This window comes from Cariama cristata, unplaced genomic scaffold (genome assembly GCF_000690535.1).
Source record: "Cariama cristata isolate BGI_N322 unplaced genomic scaffold, ASM69053v1 scaffold13127, whole genome shotgun sequence".
In the NCBI taxonomy this organism is placed as follows: domain Eukaryota; kingdom Metazoa; phylum Chordata; class Aves; order Cariamiformes; family Cariamidae; genus Cariama; species Cariama cristata.
In genome coordinates, this window is record NW_009628598.1 from 19,691 (window position 1) to 45,726 (window position 26,036).

The 26,036-nt window shown below is 43.0% G+C and overlaps 1 protein-coding gene across 1 annotated transcript in view; it reads right to left on the bottom strand.

The window, feature by feature from the left end:
• Positions 1–22,039: 22,039 nt before the first annotated feature.
• The window catches only part of TMEM68 (transmembrane protein 68), a 15,586-nt gene continuing 11,589 nt past the window's right edge, over positions 22,040–26,036 (bottom strand). The window contains exons 5-6 of the mRNA XM_009704891.1: positions 24,421–24,560; positions 22,040–22,399 (exon numbers count right to left, since the gene is read on the bottom strand). Coding sequence (XP_009703193.1) covers positions 22,295–22,399; positions 24,421–24,560 — 245 coding nt within the window. The 3' untranslated portion in view covers positions 22,040–22,294. The remainder of the gene's footprint in view (positions 22,400–24,420; positions 24,561–26,036) is intronic.

Here is a 26,036-nt window from a genome sequence, read left to right on the forward strand (position 1 = left end):
TGGGCAGCAAAGCATTTAAGTCCTTTCATAAGCAGGAAGGATGTAGATTAGTACGCTTGCAGTTTATAAAAATCAGTAGGAAGGAGTGGGTGGTTTAATATTGAACGTAACTGTAGTACTTGGAGGAATGCAGTTACAGCAACACGGGGCTTGGCAAGAGCTGAGGGCTCGGCTGTACCCCTTCCCGGTACCCAGTTTTCAAGCAGGGGGCTGTCACAGCCCCCTCCCCTCCGTCTGCGCGGGGTGCACGTGTAGGTATGGCAAGGAGAGATCTGTACATACGTTTTATTGTGGAAGCAGCTCCATTGGTAACCTTAGCAGGGAGGCCAGAGATCAAAAAGACACGAAAGCAAGGAAATGATTCCTCCGGTCAGGATTAAGAGACGTTTGTGAAATACTGTGGAAAATCTGCCCCTGGTGTTTCAGTGGATAAAGGGAGGAGCAGAGTCTTCGAACAAAAAAAACCAAACCAAACCAAAACAAACAAACAAACAAACAAAAAAAAAAAGGCAAAACCCAACAAACCTTAATGCCAAAATACTATTTATGGTGCAATTACTCTCTCCTCTAGGGAAGCTGTTGACTGAGAAAATTCTAGATACGTTACAAACAAACTGGAACACACAGGGAGACGGTGAAGGATACTTCTTAGATATAACTTCGTTGCTATTGACAGGAGTTGTTTATTAGCAATAAGATACAAAGGTGTCTCAAACTAAGGCCTGGGAGACAAGGATTTTGTATCGCTGTAATGCCAGTGATTGTTAAATGTAGAAATCATAGATCTTTATAATAGATTATAGGTGAAAGAATTTTTTCTTTATTATTTTCTTTACAGAGGATAAATCTCAGATGGCTTCCACAAAAAAACATAAGGTGTAAAATAAGCTCAGAAGATGGGCTTTTCTGTATATGGAATATTATAGGTTTGGTGCTTGTGCATTTTCTCATGCGCTCCGTTTCTCATGCAGTACCTCCACAACCAAATAGTGGATTTGCAGGTGCATGTTCCTTTAGTGCTAATAGTCCTCCCATCAGCTTGTTCATGTGGAGCTGAGGACCACATACATGGGGAGGTGAGCACTTGTAAAGGTGTAGAGCAGGAAAAAAAGTAGAGAAGACGGAGATCAGTAGATGATGTGGTAGAAGCCTTATTATAATTAGGGAACAGCTGCGAATCTTTAAAGTAGGTGAAGTCTCATAGTATTTGTTCATGCTCAGGTATTCGGTCACTCAGCTCATCATGGAATTTACTGCTGAAGGACTTTCAACTGTATTAGAAGTTATCATCAATTCCTGCTTGTCTGGAAGCAGGAACAGCATCATCCTGATTTCAGCCGAAATCACTATGGAGGCACCCATAACCTCACCCATGATCTGTAAGTGTAGCGTGTCATGACAGCTCTGTTTTCTTCAAAGATTTGCTCAAACAAGTTTGCAGAAGTTCCTAGATACTGTTCTGATCTCTTTCCTTGCTTGCATTTTCCTCCTGTGCTTATGAGTCTCATATGCAAACCCCACCGACGAGAGAAGACAACAGTCAGGTTATCTAACAGACTTTTTTTTCTCATGTCGTACTACAAAACTCAAAAATTCCTGCGTGTAACAGCTGGCTATTGAGATAACCTCTATGGTTAGAGAAGGAAAAGCAAGTTAAAGGTGCAAACACTGAGGTAATTTAATTAAGTGCAAAGTGGAACAATTTTAAAGATAGCTGTCACGTTTTGCTGCTCAACTGATCTTCCTTCATCAGTCCAAAGCCTTGGTATATGCCCGTAGCAATCTAGAAGTAAATAACTTTTGTTTCTGAGATCATTTCCGACTCACAGAACAGCCACTAGCTGGGATCATGTTGGATTAGCAAGCAAAGATCGGCCATCCCACTGCAGTTCTTCTTTAACAGGACTGCAGTTCCTTTAAATCAATTCCCATTGATTCTCAAGGGCAGAAACTGTCCCCTGCATAATTTGTCCTGCTTGAGGGGACAGATATTTTGCTGTCTATTCTTTGAGTTGTGTATTATTAACAAGCTAATCTTTATTTTAACAAAGGAGCATCACTGTATTTTCCTGCAGGTGCCATTCCATCTGTAAGGCTGTCTCAACAGTGGAAGCTGGCTCTGTTCTTCTTCCCATGCTTGCTTACCTGCCTCTTTAATCAAACACTAACTTAACAAATGTTATTTCTCTTGCTGCCGAGCCGTGCAAAACCCAGTTTGACTTCTGGATTTGACCCGTGGCAGTAGCGAATGGGAGAGTCATCTTCTCACTGTAAGCCGAGTGCATTGGAAATGGTACCCACTGGGATGCAATAAACACAGTTCCTTACCACGCGGATTTTATAGTAATTTTCCAGAGTACAGCTGTCCTTTAAAACTTTGTGCAGCTCTTTGTAATCTTCTTGTATTTAAAAAAAAAAAAAAAAAAAAAAAAAAAAAAGAAAAAGAAAAGGAAAAGGAAAAAAGCAAATAATAAAGCCAACTTTAATTGTTCTTCCTCGGTATACATTGTTCTCTTGAAATTCGCAATGTGCAAGGAGCATGTCAGTGATTTCACATTGGACATCCCAAATGGATTCCCTCAAAAACTGTTATTAAACCCAGCAGTAATTAAAAAGAGCGTATTCTCCAGTCATTACAGCAAAATGTATACTCAGATAAGGCTAACTAATTTGTGCGTGCTTCCACTCTCCATCTCTTAAGATACAGAACTTAAATTTTGTTTTCAGATTGGGTGGTGAATTTGATTTGTTTTGGAGAAATGTGTGCAAAAGTGTTTCTAGGCTATTAGTAAAGCAGGTGAGCCTTCCAAAGCAATTTCACGTGAGGCAAACGATCCTAAAAGACAGACTTGATAACAGTTGTACTTACAAAACCTTCTTGAATGATCTACAGCTAAGCAAAAAACCAAACCAAAAAGGACTGATAGAGAAATTCTGCCTGGCGAACACGTCCATAAGTCATACTTACACCAGCACTCTGGACAGGAGTGTTTATTATACTGGGATTTGCTTTGATTACAGGCAGTTTATAATCATAAAGAGCTTCCCTGAAGGTCCACCGTAGCAAATGGATTACTTTCTTTTGACTTTAATGGAGTCCAATAAGCCCCAGGAGTAAGCACGCGGGCATTTTGCTTTTAAATTTCACAATGCCTCTCTAAGTAAAATTTATTTTTAAGGAATCTCTTTAATAACTGTTTTAGGGCTCACTTGAACTTTACTATCAAGTGAAACTGTTAGTCGTTGTGCACCCGATACCAATTAGGCTAAGTCGATGAAAATGTCTGACGAAGGAATACCAGGCTTTGTATTAAAAAACAGTCCACTGGAAATAATACTAAAGCATTTCTAGGTCTTCCAATTCTGTGAGTCACTGGATGAGGCCAAGATACCTGGCTGGATTCCAGGATAAAACAACTCTTTGAATTTTCAGATGGTTTATTAATATATTAATTATATTTTAATACTTTATATGAAAAAAGTATCCTTTAAACTACACATTTCAATTTCAAGAAGAATCCACATCTCTCTGTAAAGCCTAAGTCACTGGGCTCCAGGGCAGCAGGGGAAAAACAGGACAACTTGGGGAGGTGAAATTTTATCCTAAGCTCAGGTACGAGTCCTCCTGCTTTCCCGCCAGCCTGCCACCCCAGCCCTCCACAATACTTTACCTGCCATGCTTCACCACTGAAAACCCTGAAAATGGGTTTAGCATTTGGATCCTGACAAACCTCATCTCAGTCGTTAGCGTTGGGTGACACAGGAAGGGGACGGAGGCACCTCGATGGCACGAGGGTAGGATCAGGCAGGTGCAGGTAGAGCCTCTTTGCTTCCAGTTTCTCCAGTGGGTACCACGGACACAGCTGAACTGGTGATGGGGAGAGGGACTGCTTCTTCTTGAGGCAGATGTGGTCTGTGAGTAAGGAGACTTGGAGGTATTACTTGTTGCATGCCTCCGTGAAAAGGAAAGGCGGTGAATAAAAGGTGTGACGCAGTGAAGGGGATGGCTACGTATGTCAAATGCCCACGATGCCAAAACACCGAAGTACCAAGCTGGATGCCTAGGCTGTGGAGGTTAGTGCTGAGGACACAAGTTTATTAGCTGGTGCCACGCAATCCTTGAAGATGCAGTTTGTCGTTTTCTGTCCTTTGCAAACTGATATGCAGAGGGAAAAACAAAGGATTGCCTTTACTGTTGTTTCACATGAAGAAAAAGATTTTTACATCCGTTTCAAAGGTGTGCCTTTTAGCATATTTTTGTTTTATGAAATAAGGCCTGAAAAATACTTCTCTCCCCTTCAAAATCAGAATATCTTTTTCTGCTTTGTTTTACATAAAACTATAAAGCCTTGACTTCTCTGAGAAACTGAGATTCTCACAGCCCCACTCCCTCCTCTCCTGAAAAAAATCTGAGCAACTGAGCAGGAACTCCTAACAAACATTTTGGGGAAAGCTGCAATACCACACCACGCCAAGAGCTCTCACACTCCAGTTTTCTCGTTTTCTGCTTAGTTCTGTGGCAAGAGCAGGAAAAATTAAAGGCCTCGATGTGCAGGATGTGCAATCGCCAGCGGCTGTGCCACGGTGGTATGTAGGTTCAGCACTCTGTGAACATCAGTGACTCCGCATTTTGGGCTGCCAGAGATGAAGTTGGTCAAAACCACACGTCACTTTTGAAAATCATAATCAAAATACAGGGAGCTTAGTAAGGAAAAATTAAGCAAAAATAAAAAAGTTTCAGGATTTCCTTGTATAATAGAAAACAAAAACAAAAGAAGGCATGAATACATTTTTCTCTTTCATAAGTTATATGTAAACCATATGCACACAGTTCAGAAGTACAAACTCTATGTTTTCTCAGGCCAATTAAAAAAAAAAAAAAACACCAAAACTATTTCAGTTTGTGATGCTCCCTGCTGTAATTTCTTCAAGTCAGGCACTTAGTGCAGAATTCGTGATTCCAAATCGCATGTACCCATGTTGTGACCGTCAGCAGTGGGATCTAACAGTAGGACGAAGAGCCAGGGCATCGCACATTCAGTATTGGGTTGTATTAGGTTGTTGCTACTTAGGCCAGGAACACATCTCCAAATTTGTTTGTCTCCTAGAAACAGGCTTTTTTGGTAAAATTCATTCCCAGAGCCTGAAGTCTTTTCTTGCACCTGCATGTTCAAGTTGTGCATTTTGGTAGTAAAAACTGCCTGCTCCTCTTCCTGGGCAGGAATGGAAGGGAAAGCTGGGTCTGCCCCTGTGCCAGGGGCTGTTAGCTGGAGCTCTGGGACCATGATGTAAGCCCAAATCCCTGCTCATCCTGGGTGGTCTCTAGCCAACACTTTCTTGGGGACTGTCCTGTCTGCAGGAGGGGGAACACCGTCCCTCTCTCCAGATGAGAAAAAAATCACCATGAGGGCTAAAATGCAATGATGCAGGAAGGCCCAAGAGGAGATGTGACCCTGTGGTCCAAGGTGGAGGATGATCCTCTCTTTGGGGACTGCTCGGTGCATGGGACCGCTGCCTGGGCTGGATGTGTACACACGGGCCCTGCAGGAATATCACCTGGGGCACACGGGCACATCCCACGTGGCTCCAGCCGTGTGGGTACCTCCTAGACAGGCTCCCAGGACATCAATCCGATCAGTCCCCGGGAGACGTAGGCACGGGACCCCTGGCCCTCTGTCTCTCGGATGGCCTGGGTCGAGGATGGGTGTGTAGAAGTTCACCCAAGCTGAGATGGTGATGCCTCCAGGCCCAGGTGATGGTGCATCTTCAGGCACTCGCAGTCTGTTTCTGCCTTCCAGGAACTGCAGTCCCAGAGGTCGACCACATCTCATGTGATGCCTGATAAAAAGTAAATTACTTCCTAATACTAGAAAAAGTCTGTAAAGAAATGCACATGCAGATAGACTCAAATACTTGAAATTCAAATTCCAGTAGTATATTCTGTGTTCATTCCTATGTTATTATTACTAAAATATTTTTTCTTTCAGAAATCATAAAGTTTCCTGCTTTAAGCTGTTGCATGATATAAAATTGATTCCAAATGAGTGGATTTTTACCGTATATGTCCCGCGTTTAGTTTTTCAGTTAATTTTCATAAATACATTTTACATCTAACTACCTCAGCTGCCTTTTGTTTTGTTTTGGCGCATATGAAGTCATGCACTTTCTATATTTGGGGATGTGGGGGGAGGAGTTCTTTCCATTTTGAATAACCAGGTTCAAAGCCATGTTGATCAATATATAGAGGAGATCGATTTAACAAGACATAATTATTGACAGTTGCAGAACATACCTTTTATTTTTTAAGTTCTGTTGGGGTATAGTTTAACAAAAAACACCATAAGCTGCTTATTAATTTGCCTTAAAAAACGTGTGCTCTTTCCTATTCAAGTTGTGTTATTTATTTCTTCTCTTGTACACAATTTATGTGACAAAGACATAACAGTTGGCAGATAAACAGCAAATTGAACAGAATGGACCAATAGTTTCTCAGTTCTCTGTTGTAAACTGTTGCATTATACACTGATTGTGCTAAAATAATTGTTACTGTGCTTATACTCCTTAGTCACCGTTGCGGAAATAAAGTGATGGAAGATCACATTTGTGTTTATGGAACAGTGTAGATATCCCCCCAGTACAAGCACAGTGACTTGAGGTGAATGATAATCATTGCAGAAATCGTGCTTTGACTTGTAAACATTGTAAAAATGTATTTGGTATTTTATTTGAAATGAAGAATCAAAATAGTTATTAAAAAAAAAAAAGAAGAAAAGAAATCTTCCTGTAAATATATATATTCTAAATCCATGTATACAAACATTCCTTTAGAGTTCAGATTGTGAAGAGTGTCTTTATTGGCTAGAGACCGCTGCCTCCCGCGGCAGAGGTTACATGTGCTATAGTAAAGAACACAGTGTGTGAAGTATTTGATGTACTGCAGTACCATAGTTCTTTTGGTCTGTTAAGTAAGTTGCAATTTGTGATGAAATGAAGTTGAAAGTAGTGCTTCATACTAACAAATTTCCTCGGTTACAACTTGATTTTTCTTGTAAAACTTAAAAGGAAAACTTGAAAATTTTATATATTTGGATTTTGTAGATTTTTTTTATTTTATTGCAACACAAGGTACCAAAATCATTAAATAAAGTACACTGTGGTCATTTTACCATGGCTCTAGAGTCTTTTTTAAAACTCTCTGGTCCTGATGGATCGGCTAAAGGATGCTAACATTTGTGCTTCTGAAATTATTACCCAACAAGATAAAAGCTGGCCCAGTTTGGGCAACGGTTTGGGACAGATGATCTCCAGAGATCCTTTCCACCATTAATTATTCTATGATTCTAGGCAGTGTTACCACAGGACCCCCCATCCCCGAGCACAGGAGTGATGCAGGTGGCTCCCAGGTTACCTCTGGGACTGGGAGAAGACTTCACCTGGGACTTGGACAACCTCACAGGTGTTGTCCCCCCAGGGACCCCCAGGAAACCACCCGATACCCCCACAGGCACCTCACCCAGAGCAGCAGAAGCCCAGGACCCCTCCATCACCTGAGAAGGGCCCTGCTCACAGGGGACAGAAGAAGGTGCTTTGTTGCTTTTATTCCCCCTTCAGACTCCCGAAAGCATCGCCGTTCAGTGATCCCCATCGAGCAGTGGGAGAGAGAGAGACGAGCCTCACCCCAGTCTTGTCCTGAGCCCAATAATTAGGAAAAATTCCAGAGGAGATGCAGCTGCTTCCTTGATCTTTGATGTGTCCAAACCCCCTTGGGTTGAGGAGGGTTTAGTTTCTTCTACTTCTGCCTCCCGGGCAAGTGCTTTAATCATTAAAGCATTACACAAGTTGTTGCTGTCTTTGGCAGCATCTCCAATGGCCTTAATGGCCCTCTTGGACTTTGTTGCCGCATCTGTGTGTGCGATGTCACCCCAAGCAGCACCCAAAGTTTGTGCAAGGAAGGTCAGTGCCCAGCTCTCCCAGCCTTTCCATCCCACAGCCGTGCTCCCCCACTCCTTCTTAGATGCTGCTTCTCAGGCTCCCTCGGGTGACCCAGAAAGGGAGCCAAGGGGAAAACAACCCACCAAAATCTAAATAATTAGCATGAGTTCAAAGAGAGGAAAGAATAGATATGTATGTATCTTGGGGAAGTGAGTTTGAGTGCAAGCAGGGATGATACGTGACTGATAGATTCCTCCAGGTTTTGTTTTTCACGTGCACCTTGTTGTTCGGCTACGGGTATGGAGGGAGCAGTTTGTTGCTGTAGCTGGCAAAGCCTAAGGGAGGGAGCAGCAGCCCAGCAACACTACTGGTGTCTGTCTTATCTCAAACCAGTCCTAAATCCTCAGTCCCTGTACCCCTGTGACTCCCCACCAAAGGCTTAGAAACCACAAGGCAAGTAATAGAAACACACCCTTAAATCATTTTCTTACCCGATCATGTGAACCAGGGGGCAAAGACATCAAAATCACAATTCTGAGCACTGGAAAGACCCCATAAGTAGATAATCGGTAAGGTGAAACAGCATCGCCCAGAAAAGCAGCACAAAAAGGAGCATTTTAGGTCTTCTCCGCTGAGCCGGACTGTCCCACACCCCCAGAGAGACCCTTGCCTTGAGCAAGTGGGGTGGTTGGGCTGACAGCTTGGGCATCTTTTCCAAAGCCAGGAATCTCCACCTAAAGATCTTGTCCTTGCATTTAGGTGTCCCCGACCTCTAACACGGGTTCCTACCCCTCTCCCCAAATGTGGGGCTGTATGGGACACATTAACTGGGTGGGCAGCTGCCACGGTGTGGGACTAGTTAGCTTGGGGTAAAAGGGATTTACTTGGCGTGTTTTTAGGCAACTGATGAACCTCTGGGGCAAAAGCTTTCTTCAGGGGGCTTTTAATGAAAAACCTTCCGCATGAAAGAAGCAAAGCAGTTTCTTTTTAGGTTGAACGAAGGTAGTAGACAGTTTAATTAGATTCTTAACAACGGAATGAGAGAAAAATTTTGCAAGTGGCTTGAAAAGTGCTTATTCAGAGCACTTCTTGTCTCTCCTGCCTTAAAAGAAGACAAAAATAGCTACAGTTCCAGTAAAAAAAAAAAAATGCTGAAAAACTAAATACAAGGACTTGGTAATAAAAGCCGCAAATGTCTTGGCAAAATTATTCAAGCAGGGTTTTTCTCTTACTTTACTTAGCTCGGGAGTTAGTCAGAGGTCTGACTTAATAGTGCTAATAATGCACCTAGGGACCTGCGGGCACGGGAAGGAGCAGTGCCTTCCTTCCGCAGCAATCGGAAACTTGGAAAGCGAGATTGGAGACGAGAAGTTATTCTTTTTCTCCTGAATGTTGCCCAGACATAAAATGCAGTTGTTCGGTGACTTCAGAAATGAAGCTGGAAAGTTAACTACTGTTATTGTATAGTATTTTTGCTGTGGGAGCATCTCAGACCCATGGTCAAGCACAGAACCACAGGTGAATTTGAGGTGAAGAGAGGTTGGAAATGTCCTCTCTGGTACATTTCGGGGTTGAGTGAACTCTAAAGTACACTACGCTCTAAAGTATGTTTTCCACGCAAAAAAAGCATATTTTAACTACTTTACATTAGTGTGATTCTCATGTGCTCATCGGTGGTTCTTTTCACTGGGAAAGGGGAAGAGGGCTCAATTTGCTGACAAAAGCGTGGCTCCGGAGGATGTCGAGCCAGACTGACTGGAGGGAGGGGTGGCTTTGGCTGCATCTGCTGTCACCCACCACACCGGGACGTCCATATCGCAGGCTTCACATCTGTTCTTAAGCGGTAGGTTTTTCCAAGATGGAAAGATTTCTCATTCACAGGTGGCTACAAAAAAAAAACTGAGGACAAAGGGATGCTCACATTTGCTGTGTCTTCCAGTAACTAAGTCATCTATTTTTAATCAGGCTCTTGTTAACTGCTGTGAGCATAAACTATACTGCCGTGATCCCACCTGAGAAATACGTGGTGTTTCCCGCTGCTGTGTGACTGCTACGTGCGCTCATAGGACTTACATCATTAACCAAGTAGACCACTTTATGGAAGGCAAGATCACTGATAATGTTCCAAAACGTGGAAGGATATGCTTAAGTACATTATTACCATTATAAATATTGGAATTGAGCTAATGGATTATTACTGATACTGTGGGCTGCTGCAGTTCATCTCCAAAATATCTCAGAGTTTTAAGCAAGTTAATCTTACATGAATTTTAAAATTCCTGTGTCTGTAAAGATTATAGCAGTCCAAATTTGGAATTTGATCAATTCATTAAACTCCAAATGTCATTTCGATACTGACCTAACTTCACTTTTAACATCCGTGACCAGTGGGGCTCTGGCAGTAGTCACGGTGAGTCGTTCCCCTCTATCTTCACCAGCATTGGCCCTACTGCATTCCGTCTGTTGGCTTCGTGCACTCCTCTGCCACGCCGCTGGATCCACCGTTAGAGTGAAGTGAATGTGGTTTCTCTTCCCTGGGCTGGTGTGAGACAAGAGGCACCACGGCCAGCCTCAGCTTAGCCACCCTCTGCAAACCAGCTGTTTCACAACTTGGAGTTACTTGAGAGTAAGAGGGAAGATCCGGAGGCTCCTTCAGGCTGAGTGAGCGGCGTCACCCAACTCAACCCTTCCTTATTGCACATTTGTCCCTACTGATCTTTCCTTCTCTTGTCTGACGATTCCGTAACTCTTCCAAGATTCTCCCTTTAAGGCATTTCCTTTTCGTGTTTGTTTGTTCGTTTATTTTAAATGCCCGTTTGTCTCTGATACTTGGCTTTGTGTTTTCCTTTGGGGATTTGTTTTTGCTTTGGGCTGTGCTTGCCATCTGTTATGTTTGAGTCTACGTTTCAAATGCTGTCACCTTTTTGTGCCGATTTTGATTCCAGCCGACCGTGTCAGTGCAGAGGGAGCGGAGCTGTGTGGTTACGTTACAGGTGGATGGCGTTTCGGCAGAGGGCTGATGTCCTGACGAATGTCCTAACAATATCCTGATAAAAGCAGGAAAATTAACCTATCTCTCAACTTCTCTGGCTGGTCAATGTTTTGTTAGGCACCCTGGGCCATCTTCTGCCCACAGTTTCACCCCAGGCTGTATTGTGCTGACTTGGAAGTTCTTGACTTTTGTGTGTGACTCTACCTAGCCCATATTTTAAAATATAAGAAAAAAAAAACCCAACAACAAAATAAGGAGACCCTCCCTCATCCGGGCCATAATGTCCTGGAGCACTCATCAATTCCAAAGAATGCAAATAATTGCCATGTGCTTAAACTCTGCTATAGCATAAAGTATACAGCATGCCTTAATGATATCCCTTAATGAGCATCTCCAAATACCAAACCCGTGTGAGCAGCATACACAGTGCAGCATATTCTGTGTTTGTAAAGGAAAAATGAGGTTGATGCTTAAGTTCCGTGTTATGGAAACGGGCTGGTTTGCCTCCTGTGAGGTGCCCTCCCCTCTCTCCCCCAATCGACAGCAGGCCACGCATTATTGGCGATTAAGAATAAATACATCTCATGGTTTGTCACAGATGGAGTGATGCACTTCACTCGTAAGACAGAAGTAGCAATATGTTTATTGATATAAAAAAGCGATTTAACAAAGTTTGATAGTAAATGCAACAGTGGTTTAACAAGATTTGACGGCAAGGTACACTTGATTATTTACTGCATAGAGGACAGGGTCAGACAAAACTGTCAGGGAGACCCTTCCATTGAGGCACAAGCTTCAGAGAGGACCCCCTTGCTTTCTAAACTCCTTCTCAGAGGGGAGTTTAGGTGCAGCTGGATCCAGACTTAGTCCCAGACTTGGTCAACAGCTTATGTCTAAAGGATTATAAGTGCACCGTCGATCCTTTCTATCACTTAGCTAAGATTTCAAAGTTTAGCATGCTATTAGTCACTTACCGAGAATCTGTTGGGGCCAGGAATGTCTCAGCCTGGAGGAGTAACGTTGAGGGTTGTCCCTGCTCCAGGGGCGATCCTGGTGTGCAGCCCGCTGCCGTGCAGGAGAGCTCCACGGGCCCTGGGCTCTCCTCTCTTGATGGAGTACGATGATTGACTTACAGTCGTATTTGCACACCAGCCGTGTTTCGGTTGGCACACGCCCAGCTCGCCCTCAGCTGTCGAGCACGATTTACGGCCCTTGGCTATGGAGTTGTTGTCTGTCTCCCCAGAGCCCGGAGGCAGGTGCAGCCTTCGCGACCACCGCTGGTGGCTGTTCCTTCAGCAGAAGTGATCAGGGGGGAAGGTGAGCACACCATCACATGGTTATATCTTTCTTTGAAGTGACATGAACTCCTATGTGTGACTTGTAACTAATAATGAATCAAGTTTAGTGTCTAGATGGGCTTTTGCTTCTATATCTGATCCATCTGATCTTACAGTGATAAATATCCGACTCCATTCTGTTTATGTAGTCAGCAGTTTTTTACATTTGGGCACATCACCTTACCCCAAACTGTGACTCCGTGCTGGTAAGACATGAGATTTCAGTGACAACGCCTTCTTCAACACCGTGATGGGACAGGATTTCATCAAAGTGGTGTATTATCTAGCATATAAAATTAATCTACCTTGCCTGCAGAGCACCTCTGTGAGGCTTTGTTGCAGAAAGAATTACAGAGCACAACTTCTTTGATTCCCATGTCTGGATTGCTAGAATCAGACACCTTCAGAAAATATGCAATTAAACGAGAAATGTTCTTGGAAATTTGGGGATCCAAAGAGCGTGGTCATCGGGATTCATTCTCAGTGCTCAGCTGGACACACCGTTTGCTTTTCCTCATCACGGTGAGACTTTAAAATGCAGGCTGGGGAGCTGGGAACCGAAAGGAGCATTTCTGCTTCTGCCTGATCCCGTTACCCAGCCACCTACGTGGTGTCACCTGTGGCTTCTGCCCGTTTAGAAGGTCCTTGTGCCTCCTGCTTGGCACAGGGACATTGCTGCTTGGTCTGGATTCATCTCACCCGCCATAGGGCCCTACGGATTTGCACAAGGAGAAGCTGTCCGGCAGGAATTCGCCGTCCTCGCCAGTGCATACCCTGGTTTAGATGGCGATAAGGGGCTGACGACCGGACCCAGAATGGCACATCCCCTCCCTGTGCCGTTCCCCAAGCAGGACATGAACAACCTCGATTTTAAAATTAACTTCCTTCAACATTGTTTTGAATACAGATCTCATAAAACCTTTTCTTTAATTAACATTTCTTGCATAGATAATTCATTTTCACCAGCAGCCTATGGCACAGGATGCTTCTGACTCTGCATGGAGATAATGTACCCTCTTTCTATTTCTGCCTGAAGCAGAATTAAAATAGGAAGGGAAGTGTTTGGGTGCACTTTTATTCTTTGGAGTACTTTTTCTTGTGTGCACACATGCAACATCTTTTGAGATCATAGCTCTCGTATTTCCTAAAGGGAGAGGAAGAAAAAACAGGGCAGCCTTAGAGAGAAACAAAAAATCTTGGAAGAACATAAAAGTCTTGTGTTCATTACAGTTTGCCTTGAAGACTTTATCTGACATTTCTCTGAAACCTGAGTTATCAGAAGCAGTAATTTGCTCTGCATTATCTACTACCTCGATTCAAAAGAGGCACTAAAGAGGTGCCATTCGAATTCATACAGGAAGCCAGATGTCAAGGGAGATGCTCTGCTTCTTATGAAGGCAGCTGGTGCAGGGGGAAGAAAGCAGAGACGCTTCTGGGCTCAGGATCTCTCTGTTACTTATCTTGCAACTGCCTGGGACAAACATACGAAGACCCTGTGCTTAGGTGTCAAGGTGGAAGTGCCCAGCTCAAATCGCGTAGCAGGAGCAGGCAGAGCCAGCGAGGAGATGCAGCCGATCGGACGTGGTACGGAGGGTGAGTAATGGAGCCGGGCACCGCTGCCTGCTGCCTTGCCAGAGCTGAGCTTTTAGCCGTGGCAGGGCAAGGCTCCGTGTCCTGGCACTTTCCAGGTCCCACACGTCTGGTTTTTTTAAGCAGAGGCTGCAAAGAGGATTTTTTCATCCTGGCTTTTTCAGGCCACATCAGTCCGCGTGGGTAACTCGCTCCCTCCGTGCCAGCTCGCATTGCTGCTGACTCAGACAGGGCAGCGCGGCGCTGAGCTCCTCCTGCGAGCTGTCGGGATGCGGATGCAGGGTTTGGTGGGAGTGCTCAGAGATGCTCAGCTGAAGCGTTCAGAGGAACAACCTCTGCTTCAGCAATCTGGTTTCCCACTTGTGCCAAGGTAGCAATGCTTTTAAATTCTCCTTGCCCTTATTGTTTCTGATATCAGAAACACCGGCTACAGACTTCCAGCCAATAGGACTGGGGAAAAAAACTGAAAAAACATGGGCCAAAATGTTAGCAAAACCATTCTGTAAACTTCCCCGTGCAAAGATCCTTCCTTCACGTGCCCTCAGATGCCAGGAGAGGAGATGCAACGTTTGGGTTTTTCCATGCTCTGTGTTGTGGCACCCGTAAGTGGGACCCGAGCAGACCTAACTCCAAGAGGCGAGGAGGCAGGGCTGCTTTCAGGCTGGCCAGGGCAAATGTCAACAGGGATCAGGCATATAAAATAAGCTCTCCTTTCATCTTAAAAAGAGGAATATCTGCATTATCTGAGCCACGCTGAGCCATCTTGCATTTTGACAGCTTTTCTAACCGAAGACAACCTGCCTTGCTAAATATTAACCCACATTTGCTGGCAGCAGCTAAAATTGGGGATTTTTTTTATTAGGATGGTTGTAATGGGGCAGCACTGCTCACTAAACAAAGGGGTAAAATGTATGAAACGGAAAGGGAAAAAAACCAGCCCAGCACCCTGTGCAGGATCAAACGTTTCCATTCCAGATGGGCTGTTGTAAAACAAGTGGATTCTTGGAAGAAATAAACCTTCAGCTTTTCTGCTGAAATATGAAGTAAACCCAGCCCATGCACAGAGCAGTGTAGGATGCCAGGAAGGGAAACTTGGGTCATGGGCATACGAATTACCTGGAGCCAGTCATGTTTTCTTCATTTGATTTATTCATCTCTTTCACACAGCTGCCAACACTTGCTGCACCTCTTCAAATTGACTTTGCCCCACCCCAGCAGCAGCACATTTCTATTGGGATGAATCACCCCCCCTTCTCCCTACGCAGCCCGCCTGAACGTCTCCTCTCCCCAGTTGCAAAATAGTAGCTGTTCCCAGCAGCCGAGTATTAAATCCGGTTAAATTTGATGGAAGCAGGTCCTTATTCTGTCCCAAAAGAGCCAGTACTAGTGACTCCCGTGTTTTCCTTCGACTGCCTGTCTCCGCTGCCATCTCTTGCCTGGTGTGCTGCCTGGAAAGGCGGAGGGATGGTGGAAACAGGACAGCTTGCCAAAGAAATAAAGCTCCTTCTGAAGGACAGCCCCAATATAAAAATTTCAGTCTTTTTCAGGAGGTGTCCTCTCTGCAGGTGAAATCGCACCTTTATATTTGAGTGTGTTGGTTTCTCTCGTCGTCAAACCTGCTAGTCCTCTGTGGTTTACTCTGGAGCTCAGGAATAGCTCAGGAATAGCTCTGGAATAGCTCTGGAATAGCTCAGGAACAGCTGTATTACAAATACTCATTGAGGTGGCAATGCTGTTCTGGAACCTGAGTGTTTCTGGCTTTATTTGCCCAGCCATGAGCGTGCTGCTAACACAGATGCTGTCTCCCTCTTTTAGACCTTGAAAATGGGGCCCAAATCCTCAGAGGTGAGCAAATTCCTCATTGATGAAAATGTTCCTATAGACTTAGTTCCTACGCTTACAGACATCTTCATTACAATTAGGAACTTGGGCTCCCGAAATTATTATTTGCTTGCTATCCGTGTTTTGCTGCACGGTTTGAAGTTAGAAATCAGCACATCTACAGAAACTACTTGGTTCACCAGCTAATAAAAAATGATTAAGTGCAATAATGACAAAGCAAGCACGAACAATATCATCTTAACATTTGCAAAGCTCAGGTGGATTGAATAACAATGGTCTGCTATTTGCCTTCCATGCTCCTGTTTACACCGAAGAAACAGGGCATCGCACATACACGTGCGTACACATGCCTACGCTGCCGTGTAAATGATGAAGTCAGACAGTATCTGGTCCCGTAGCCATTAATGGTCAGAAGATGTTAAGAGTTAAGAAACTAAAGAAAAATGGATGAATGCATTCCAACGGTTGAAATTTTCTGGCTGCCTTTTTTTAGGTTGGTTCTCTACTCCCATCGCTCCTTGAAGTGTGTTTTTGGGCACTCGTGGGTGCTTAGCTGCCCACGTGCCAGGTTCTCCTGACTCACCTTGCTGCAGACAGCGACAAAAGCCATCCTCCCACTGTAAATGCTTGTCAAACGGTACACCCACGGGCTCAGGAGGAGAGCTTTGCAGATGAGGCGCTGGGCATGGAGTAACCAAAGCAACTTGAAAGCGGTGTGTTCAGCACAACTTCAGATCTACGTACGACCCCGTTCCTGCACCAGAAGGGTAGAACAGCATCGTGTAAGAGTGTCTGTTGGTTCATTTATTACAGCTGCTATGCAGACAGCTTATTGCCCCCTAGAAATGATATTTGTGGATACTGTATGTGAGACGGAAAAATACCAGAGGCTCTTTATTTAAATCTTTCTCACCTGTTAGAACAGCAGTCTTCCCTTACCTCTGCTCTCTGCGGGGATCTCAAAGGTGGTGGTAAGATGTTCACAAAGACCAGAACTTAACCACACCAGCTCCTCAGCTCTAACCTCGTGTCTGTTTGGCCAGCCCTGGGCTGAACAAGGTATTTCAGGGCACATCAGACACCGAGAGCAGGGTGGGCTGCTGCCCCTTCCCCTGCCTGCTCTGCAGAGGCAGCCCCGCAGCACCGTGCACCATACAACATGCACCATGCAATATGCACCTTGCACCTTGCACCATGTGCCATGCACCGTGCACCGCCCTTGCTGCAAGGAGAACGTCAGCCCCATGCCCAGGGGTGCTCGAGCTTCCTTCACTCCCCTGCAAAGGCAAAGCCTTAGTGTGAGTCAGGCCTTGTCCTGAACGATCCTGGGGACCAGGGGAGCCTGCAGGAAAGACTCTAGGCTGAGACTAGCGATGGAGAGAGGGACCGGGTGGCAAGTGTGACTGCTAGTTTGCTTGTGAGGGGAAATAGCAACCTCGATGTGCAGCTCCCTGATGAGCAAGTCTAATACAGAGTTGACGACTAGATACCTTCCGCTCGTCTACTGGTTTATCGTTTTCTCCAGACAGGCCCTGAGGGCTGAGCCCTTCTCCTGGGGCTGCTCCTCCCAACCCAGCACCCCATCGCTGCCCACCTCCGGCGGGAGCTTTGGTCCTGGGAGCACCATGGGAGCTGCGATGCTTCTGCGCTGGTGCCAGGTCTTTGCAAGGAGAAAAAGGAGCCAGGAAGTTTTCGTTTCTATAAACATGACTCAAGATTGTCCAGAATTAGGGTGCCAAAACTAGTTTGGGGTTTGCGTCCGCTTGTTTCGGTTGTGGGGCTTGGATTATATTTTCATTAATGCCTTCAGGGACTGAGCCACGTTGCAGTCAGACTTCTCCCTCAGGCTAGTTGTGGGGCTTGGATTATATTTCCATTAATGCCTTCAGGGACTGAGTCACGTTGCAGTCAGACTTCTCCCTCAGGCTTGCTCTCACAAAGCAAGATCGATGTGGAATGTGGAAATCTATGGGGGGAAAAAAAAATAATCAACCAAGCGAGCCTGCAACTGCTGTACCAGCTAGTTAAGAAAATTAATCCACTGCATGATGGGCAAAAGAAAACAAATCCATTTCTGAATGGACAGGACCCTTCAAAAGCTTTGGTGGATCTGTTAGGAGAGTGGTTTTTATACGGTGAGGAGAAATCTGACCGTTAAAGAAGTGTCTGGAGAGCTGGCAGCTCAATCACAGCAGCTGAAATAAGAGCTCAGAAATGTTTCTGGGTACCTTTAGTAGACTTCAGATAGGTGAAAGAGAACAAATGTTCATCGGGGTCTCCATTTCTGTTCCCACTTCAGAAGTAACTGAAGGAAGACTGGAGCTGCTCTGAGCGCTCCGTAGACCCGACCATAAGAAAAAACTATTGGAAGAAAAGCAAACCCCAGTCTGGAATATGTGGAGATCAGCCACAGGACTCATCCAATTCATCTGCCACAAAGTCCCTGTAAAGATGACACAAAACAGTAAATTCCTGCCCTCCTCGATGTTTGGCACATTCTGTTTCCCATTAAAATGAATTAGGTAAAAATGGTTCCATTTCTTGCCTTTTATTTTTTTTAAGATCTTCTCTGAATAATACAATCCTCTCCTCTGCATTTTGTTAGAACTTTGGCATCTCACGTTTCCAGAGCATGCAGTGGTTTTTGTTAGAAAACAGGAGCCAGAAGGTGATTAAGAGTCACGCTGCGCTCTCGTTAGAGTAACGAGTACGGACAGCGGTGGGCTTGCTCGGGCGTGATGGCTGCAACACACGGCCTGGTGGAACAGGGTCTGCTCCAGCCCTGACGACTCCGCTCCATGGCAGGGGAAAAAAAAATATTGGGTCTGCCTTACATCTGCAGCCTGATGTTAATTCCCAGTGGCATCTTACCTTCTTGTAAGGTTTCAGGCACATACGCACAAAAGCGAGAAGTGCGAGCAAACGCTTTTGTTTTTTAAAAAAATTCTCCCTGCAGTTCAAAAGTTTATTACACTTCCGTGACCAATTTTCTGACATGAAGAGATCATTATAACTGTTTTTAAATGTTTCAGGAAGCAACATATGGTACGCAGTCAATGTATGGTGTGACAAAATTCAAGGTAGTAAGTGGTAAATTTGCAACCGTCTGCACAAAAAGAAAAAAGATTACTCAAAAAAAGGAGACAAGCAAACACTGCAAATAACCTATGATGAGAAAAGCAATTTGTGTTGAGACTACCATTTGTTTTGGCTAGTTCTGAACAACAAAAAAAATTACAAAAAGGCATTAGCATCATTGATCTGTATTGTAGAAACACATTATCTGTGTTGCTGGCAAGGACCTTCATAGACATGAAGTGAACAGAACCAACAAAGTGAAGTGACATCAGATTGTCCCATGACATTTCGGCAGACATGTTTTGGAGAATTACCTTACTTAACATGTATTTTCTGTGCTACTGCACTCATGTAGCAATTCCGTGCACTTCCATGTTTACTTTGGGTACCATAACAACACAAAAAAAGCAGTCTGGTGTCTATGTCGGGCTTAATAGGGATTAAGCACTGTAGAGCTAACACATTAAGTGTCACCATAGCTATATCTTTCTCTGCAGAGTAATAGGATGAAGCAACATAATGGTACTTGTACAGCAAACCCCATACCGGATGAACACCACAATTGTCTTGACAATGCTGATTAACTGCTCTACCTTGCATTTGCAGTGATTAATTTCAGATGAAAGCATCCTAATAATAGATGTTCAGACGGAGCTCTGCTATTACACAACAGGACAGTAAATTGGCCAGCAGGAGATTTAGGTCTTGCTGAGAGATAACGACAAATACCTGTCAGTGCAGCAGTCCATTTCTACTTCCAAACAACCTAAAAATGCATATCCTGGTTACGCTGTTCGCATGGAGAAACCTGGAATGTCTTCAGCGTATCCAAAGGCTAACCAGGCAATCCGCGGTCTAGCCTAATGCTGCTAAAATTTCCTTTAAATACATCCACCTGACACACAGCAAGCCGAATCAGCTAAAAGGAAGTCTGGTCTATAACCTTACTTCTAAGAGTCTCTCTCCAGGTCTGGCCCCTTTTTCTATGAAATAAAGTAGGTAATCATTCACACCCCAAATATGTATAAATATACCTTACTAGTCCGTATTTATGATGTCTTTTCTGTTGTGGAATCTTAAATGTCACTAAAGTGGTATTGCAGTGCCTGTTCAGGCAGCACTGATTGCGACTATTAAAACTCGGACCTTATTGCTTCTGTGACTGGTGTCTAAATTATTTTTCCTTTAATTCATTCCTTCTGGGGTTTTGATCCTTCCATCCCTATTCAGACACTTGGCAAGAAGAGCTTCTCAAGGGTATTACGCGCTGCTCAAAACCACTGAAGGTTCAGCGGGGCAGGCCATGTATAATTTCATTTAGTTCAAACACAACACAGAACTTCAGAAGCCTGTTCCAGCTGTAAGTTTTATTTGAAAGGTGTCTTCTATACAGTATTTTTATATACAGAAATAAATATGAAAGGCCTATACAAATATGAACACTTAAAGAGTACCAATACTGCCCTTCATTTTTTATACTCATCTTTCAATACTTAAAGGGACAAAACTGCATCAAACAGCCCACGTATTTAGTAAAATAAATTCTACAAAATCTCAGCTCACATGTCTGTTCATGTCTAACAGAACCTTTTAGGCTGAGTTTTCTTTTACATATACGCAACCTCAACACAAAATATGTTCAGCTGCCTTTGAGAATTCCATAATATAGACTGATGTACATTTTCCTCAAGATGGACAGTAAAAACAAAGTCAGGAATTTGGCATTATCACTTTTAATGACATATTGTGTTGATATTATATTTTTTAAGAACATTCTGACAAATTAAAAAGAATACAATCTTGCCTTCAAATAAAATCCAAGTCATTTAAAAAAACCTGCAGAAGGGCCAGTTGCTTTTCTATAAGAAGAGTCTTCCCCAAGCTTTAAAAAATTTAATTCAACACCACATAAAATGCTTTTGATATAAAATAACATCATAAAATAGGTAAGCTTTTTGCAAATCTTAATTTATAGACTCTATCCCATAAAGTGATATTTTTCTAACATAGGGCCTCATCTACATGCACTTATGTAATCTCAATAATTTACACATTTAGAAGAGTATAACGCAAAGCATGTGCTTAAATGGTGGGAGGAATGGATGCTAAATTGAATACAACTGCTCTTTCAAAAGTGGTTTGGGTTTTGCTGTTTGTTTGGTTGGTTTTTTAAGGAAAGGTCAACGCCCAACAATATTGAAAGGAGACCATGTAATATAGCAAAAACCTCTTTTGTCTTTCCTTAAGGAATTTGTCCTCATCCCAAAACTAAAGAGTTCCCAGATGTTAATTTAAGAACTGAAGATTAAACTTGCTGGCAATCAGATGAAATATTTCAGATATTTCCTATCTGGACAATAAAAGTGTATGCTTTAGTTCAGAAAAAAAACCAATAAAATAATTTACTCTAAGTGCACAAAAGCCCAATTCGGCAACTCTTTCCTGTTCACTCAATTGTTTTCATTTAAGGAAAGTATATAGGATTTCCCTCTCAACTCTGATTTAATAACTGAGGTAAATAATTGTGTTTGAAGAATATGGATGTTTAACAGTTTACACATACACTAGATTTAAAGGGTATTTGGGAATGTCTCCTGTTTTCCGAAAGAACTACTACTTTTAAAAGGAATGTTGTAAAAATTTTTTCTTTCCTTCAAAATAAAGCTTTGTGAGCTCCTGTTACTAAACAGTACTCTCATTTCCACTGCTTAAAATTTAAATGCCAGGCTCATTCTTTCAAGGGAGAATTTACAGATTCTCTGCGAAGTACAGGGGACAATTCTCTACTCACGGGCAGATACCCAATATGGCTCGGCTTGGAACAGCAGCTGGGCTGTAGGGTTCTCATTCACAGCATCGGAGTGGTTTCCGTAATAAACTTCCTTGGTTCAATGCAGTTCTCTAATCAATTTTCACTCCTCCAAACTCTTTCTGAGCTCACCCAGTAAGACTAAATGCTTTCCACCGTAGGTTTTGCAGGCATAGCTAGAGGTTCTGCAGGCCACAGGAGGCTCACTGTTCCCCAGCAGCACGAGAGTAACAACCTACAGAAAATTTTCATAAATGCTGTACGACATTAATCTGGCCTGCAAAACCTGGTTACGGCGATGATGATCAAGGCAGTAAGACTCTAGCTCTACAGCAGGTCTAACATTCAGGCTAAAGAGCAACCATTGTTGGGGGGGTGAAAAAATCCAACCCCTTCAAAAAAAGACAAGAGACCATGTACACAAAGACTTGCAGTGTCATTTAAAAAAAAACAAAACAAAACAAAACCCAAAACACTTTGAAGGTAGGAATGCATTTATAAAAAACTAAGCTTTGCTCCATTACGAATGATTTGAAGTTTGTGTTCCTGAGCTTGATACTGGACAAGGGGAAGGGCAAGGGGAAGTGTCTTATATCTTAAATTATACAGCAGTATCATTAGGGCAGTATTTAAAACCTATTAATAGAAGAATGAATAAGTTACAAATATGACTTTAAGAATATTGTAACCAAATAGTATTTTATTCAGAAGACCTTAATCTTCTTTCTTTTGTGTTTGAAACCGTTCCATTAAAGCCCTAAATATATTTCCTGGTATTTTCTGATGTTTTTCTATTAGAGCTTGGAGTGCTGCTTTTGTCTGTAAAAGGTTTTGGTCAGATTAAGTCATCTTTATATTGTTCATAGATTAACATAATTTCTAGGCTCTTTTTCATCCTTTCAAATGTCGCAGAACTACTGCAAGTTCAAAATACTGTTTTTCCATATTTAAGCCCACAGGATGTGTTTGTGGATCACTACCAAGAAAGACCGACAGACCACTATCTTTTATCTCTGGTAGCTGTGTTCACAATTTCTATTACTGATACACAGTAAAGTCACAATAGAGTAAATTACCAAAGAGACCTAGATCTATAAAGCACGTCAGTGCCTGTGTGTTGTACCTCAACTCAGAAACTTCTGCCTATGCCCCAGTTTGCATCAGTAACACTCTTCCAGTATGCAAGAACTTTGCTTCTAGACACGCTCGGGATCAGCACTAGAAGCACAATCGCATCTCAGCACATTTGGCTCGTACAAAGTCATTATCCCTGCATGCAAGTCCCCTGAAGGAGCTGGTCCTCTGAAGCATACTTAGACCCCACCTAAAATACTGCATATGACAGCAGCATTCACTTTCCCTCAAAAACGTAGCAGGCCAAGAAGCTAATAGCCGCCGTTCTTATTCTATAAAAGCTCTATGGGGAACATTCAAAACAAGGGCTATATGCAAAAGCAGCGGTGAGGACATGACGTAACCTTCCTATTCTGCCTAGAGAAGCACGGACTACTGAATTCTTAAGGTCAGAGACAGAACAGAGAAATATTTGCCTTTATAAACCAGTGGTCAGCAAGGGCAAAACTGATTCTTGGTACAAAGTCCCACTGTTTATATGAAGTACATGATCAACTGCTAAGTCCTGGGAGAAGGTTCCCACCCACACCTCTTTACAGATCTGGTCCTAAGCGTCTCTACATATCTACAATTCCTATTAGGTAAAAAATTCGAGCTTAATTTTTTGTCTATATAATGGGAAAATGCATACTGTGCCATAGCCCGAAACATGAGATACAACTTTAAAATCACTCTAAGATTCTAGGGGATTCACATCCTAGGGGCCTTATCTAGCAGAATTTGCACTTAAGCCAGAAGCAAGTGAGGGTTGGCACAAACGTAAGACGCCAAAGCACGTCTGAAAGTCATTTAAATACACATTCTCTCCTGAAAGCCAACAGTTCTGAAGTCCTGTCAGACTGAACTCCCAAAAGAAACAATCAGTTTTCCATAACCAGAGCATAAGCTAATGCCGCTAAACATTCTAAGATGTCATTTTGCAGAGATCTAATCAGAGGGTAAACAGATGAAAAGCGACAACTGAACTGACACCTGCATGGTCAAGAAGAAAAATCTCTTTCTCTCCAGTGAAGTTTTCAGAATGCTAAAAGTGACCATCTGTGGAGCTTTCAAAGATGTCTGTTTCAGCCCCCTCCATCTGACTGCTCCATCACTTAACTGTTTTATGTCTCTGCACTGTGAAATCTATTAATAAACTGAACATGAGGACCTGACAATTCTTTCTATAAACCACCTAAATCTGAACTGGGGGAACACTCAAAAGTTAATTTTTTGGGTGAGAATTTGGAAGAAACAGAAATGGAAACACGCTATACAAAGCAGTAAAATGATTTACCTTAATTTTTTTACTGTATGGAATTTCAACAGTTTGTGAACACAGATTTGCTATATTTGAAAGGCTTCATTAGTATCTTTCTGAAAATACCAACAACCAGAACACTTTCTCTGGGTTAACTGCTTATGTCTCTACCAATCCAGAGCAGTCTTATCTGACTGAATTCCTTCAGCCCCTAAAGCAAGCTGTTTCTTGAAGCAAAAATAGGGTGGAGTATTGACTTTAAGAGGCATAGAATGTCTGCAAGGTGTAGTAATAAAAAGATAGCATTTAAGAAGGGCATTCCGAGTTAAGCAAGTCCAAAGCTTACCATGATTCCACCAACTTCTGTAAGGAGCTCCAAGGCAGAAATCACTTTACAAGAATATTCCAGTGTTTTCTACCAGAGCAGTCAATATTTTAAATAAATATACGCATATATCTATCTTACCTTCACAGTCAGTTCCTCAGCAGTTACATTTGGGTCGTATGGAATGGGTTCTCCAATAAATGTACGAAGCTTGACTGGAAACCCACCGTACAAAGGAACTATTGGCAATCTAACACGTTCATATAGCGACCTAAGTATTTCTAATGTGAAAAAATTTAGGAGGAAAGGAGGAGAAGGAAAAGGGAGGGTAAGGAAGAGAGAGAGAAAGAAGAAAAAAAAAAAAAGACTCAGATTATTCTGTAAAGTTTTTTTCTTGGTAGGTCTTAAAACTGAAACTGGTTTGTCAAGTATTCCAGACCTGACCCAGATTCTCAAACAACGTGTCATCTCAAGTGCTATTCTGCTCTTGACTTTCCTTTCCTTAAAGCCGCATTAATGTTAACATCACACTTGTTTCCACCCTAACTTGGTGTGAAATTTCTCCTCCAGAGAGCAACTGCAAAGAGAAGGAAGAAGAGGAGAAAAATCCAGTAGCTGCCTCTCTGGAGAGGAATGGAATGCTACACAATCCAGGTTACAGTTCAGCTAATTTTACAGGTCAGCATAGGAAACCAGTATTGGAAGACTGTTCTGTTCAGTCCTGCTGATGTCTACAGGATCAGAAATACTCTTATCTGCCTAAAGGCCAGTCATGCTAAAAATCTGAATTGCTCTTTCAGATCACACACTGGTTGCAGTGAAACAATACAAAAAGAGAGAAAAATTAGGTATTTCAATCAGCTCTAAGAGGACACATCTTCTTCTGCACATGCCACCTTCTAAGCATCTAGCCCAAACGCACCCAGAACAGATTCCTTGCAGAATGGGTGATAACCTTCTCTCTCAATTTTATTCCACTAACTGAGGTCTTGGCACAGAAAATCCTTCCTGACCAGCATGTGGAATTTTCTGTACACAACTTATAAGAACAAAGAATATTCCAAAACCACTGAAATGGGAGTAACGCCTCCAGTGATTAACAGAATTCATCTAGCACCTCTGCTGTAGAACACAAATAGCACGACTGATTTTGGCTTCAATTTCTGCTTGTTTGGGAAGATTCCCCTGAACACAGCAATAATTAATTGCTGTTTATTCTTGTACAACCTGATGCGTGAACTATTCTGCACATCTACATGTGATGCCTTGGCTTCCTCCATGCAACATACAACTTTTAATTGGAGGGGGAGAGAAACAGAACTGTTTTGCCCTGCGGTCCTCTGCTGAAGATGATGATGCCACACTTGAGGCAGAACATCTGGCATGGACGAGAGGCCCTTTCTGCTAGATAGCAAGTTGGAGAATATAAAAAAGGGGGTTTAACATTAGCAGATCAGAGATGTAGGCATCTAATCATCCCAGAGGTGGACCCTTCAGACATATACCCGTCTATTTGTGTTCTGGCTTCAAGTCCCACAGAGATGAGGAAAGAGAACAGGCAAATGCAAGGTTTTGTGAGGAACCACAGGTCGAAGGTCTAGTGCTGAACAGTAAACCAACTACAGATTAAATATATTTCAAACCATTTGAAGTTTAAGTACAGGGAGAGGTGTAAGCACAGAGCTTTAGGAGGACCTTTAAAGAAATTAGGTGTCAGTTGCAAACCCCTGTTTGCTCTGCTTTTGAAGCCAGCAGGA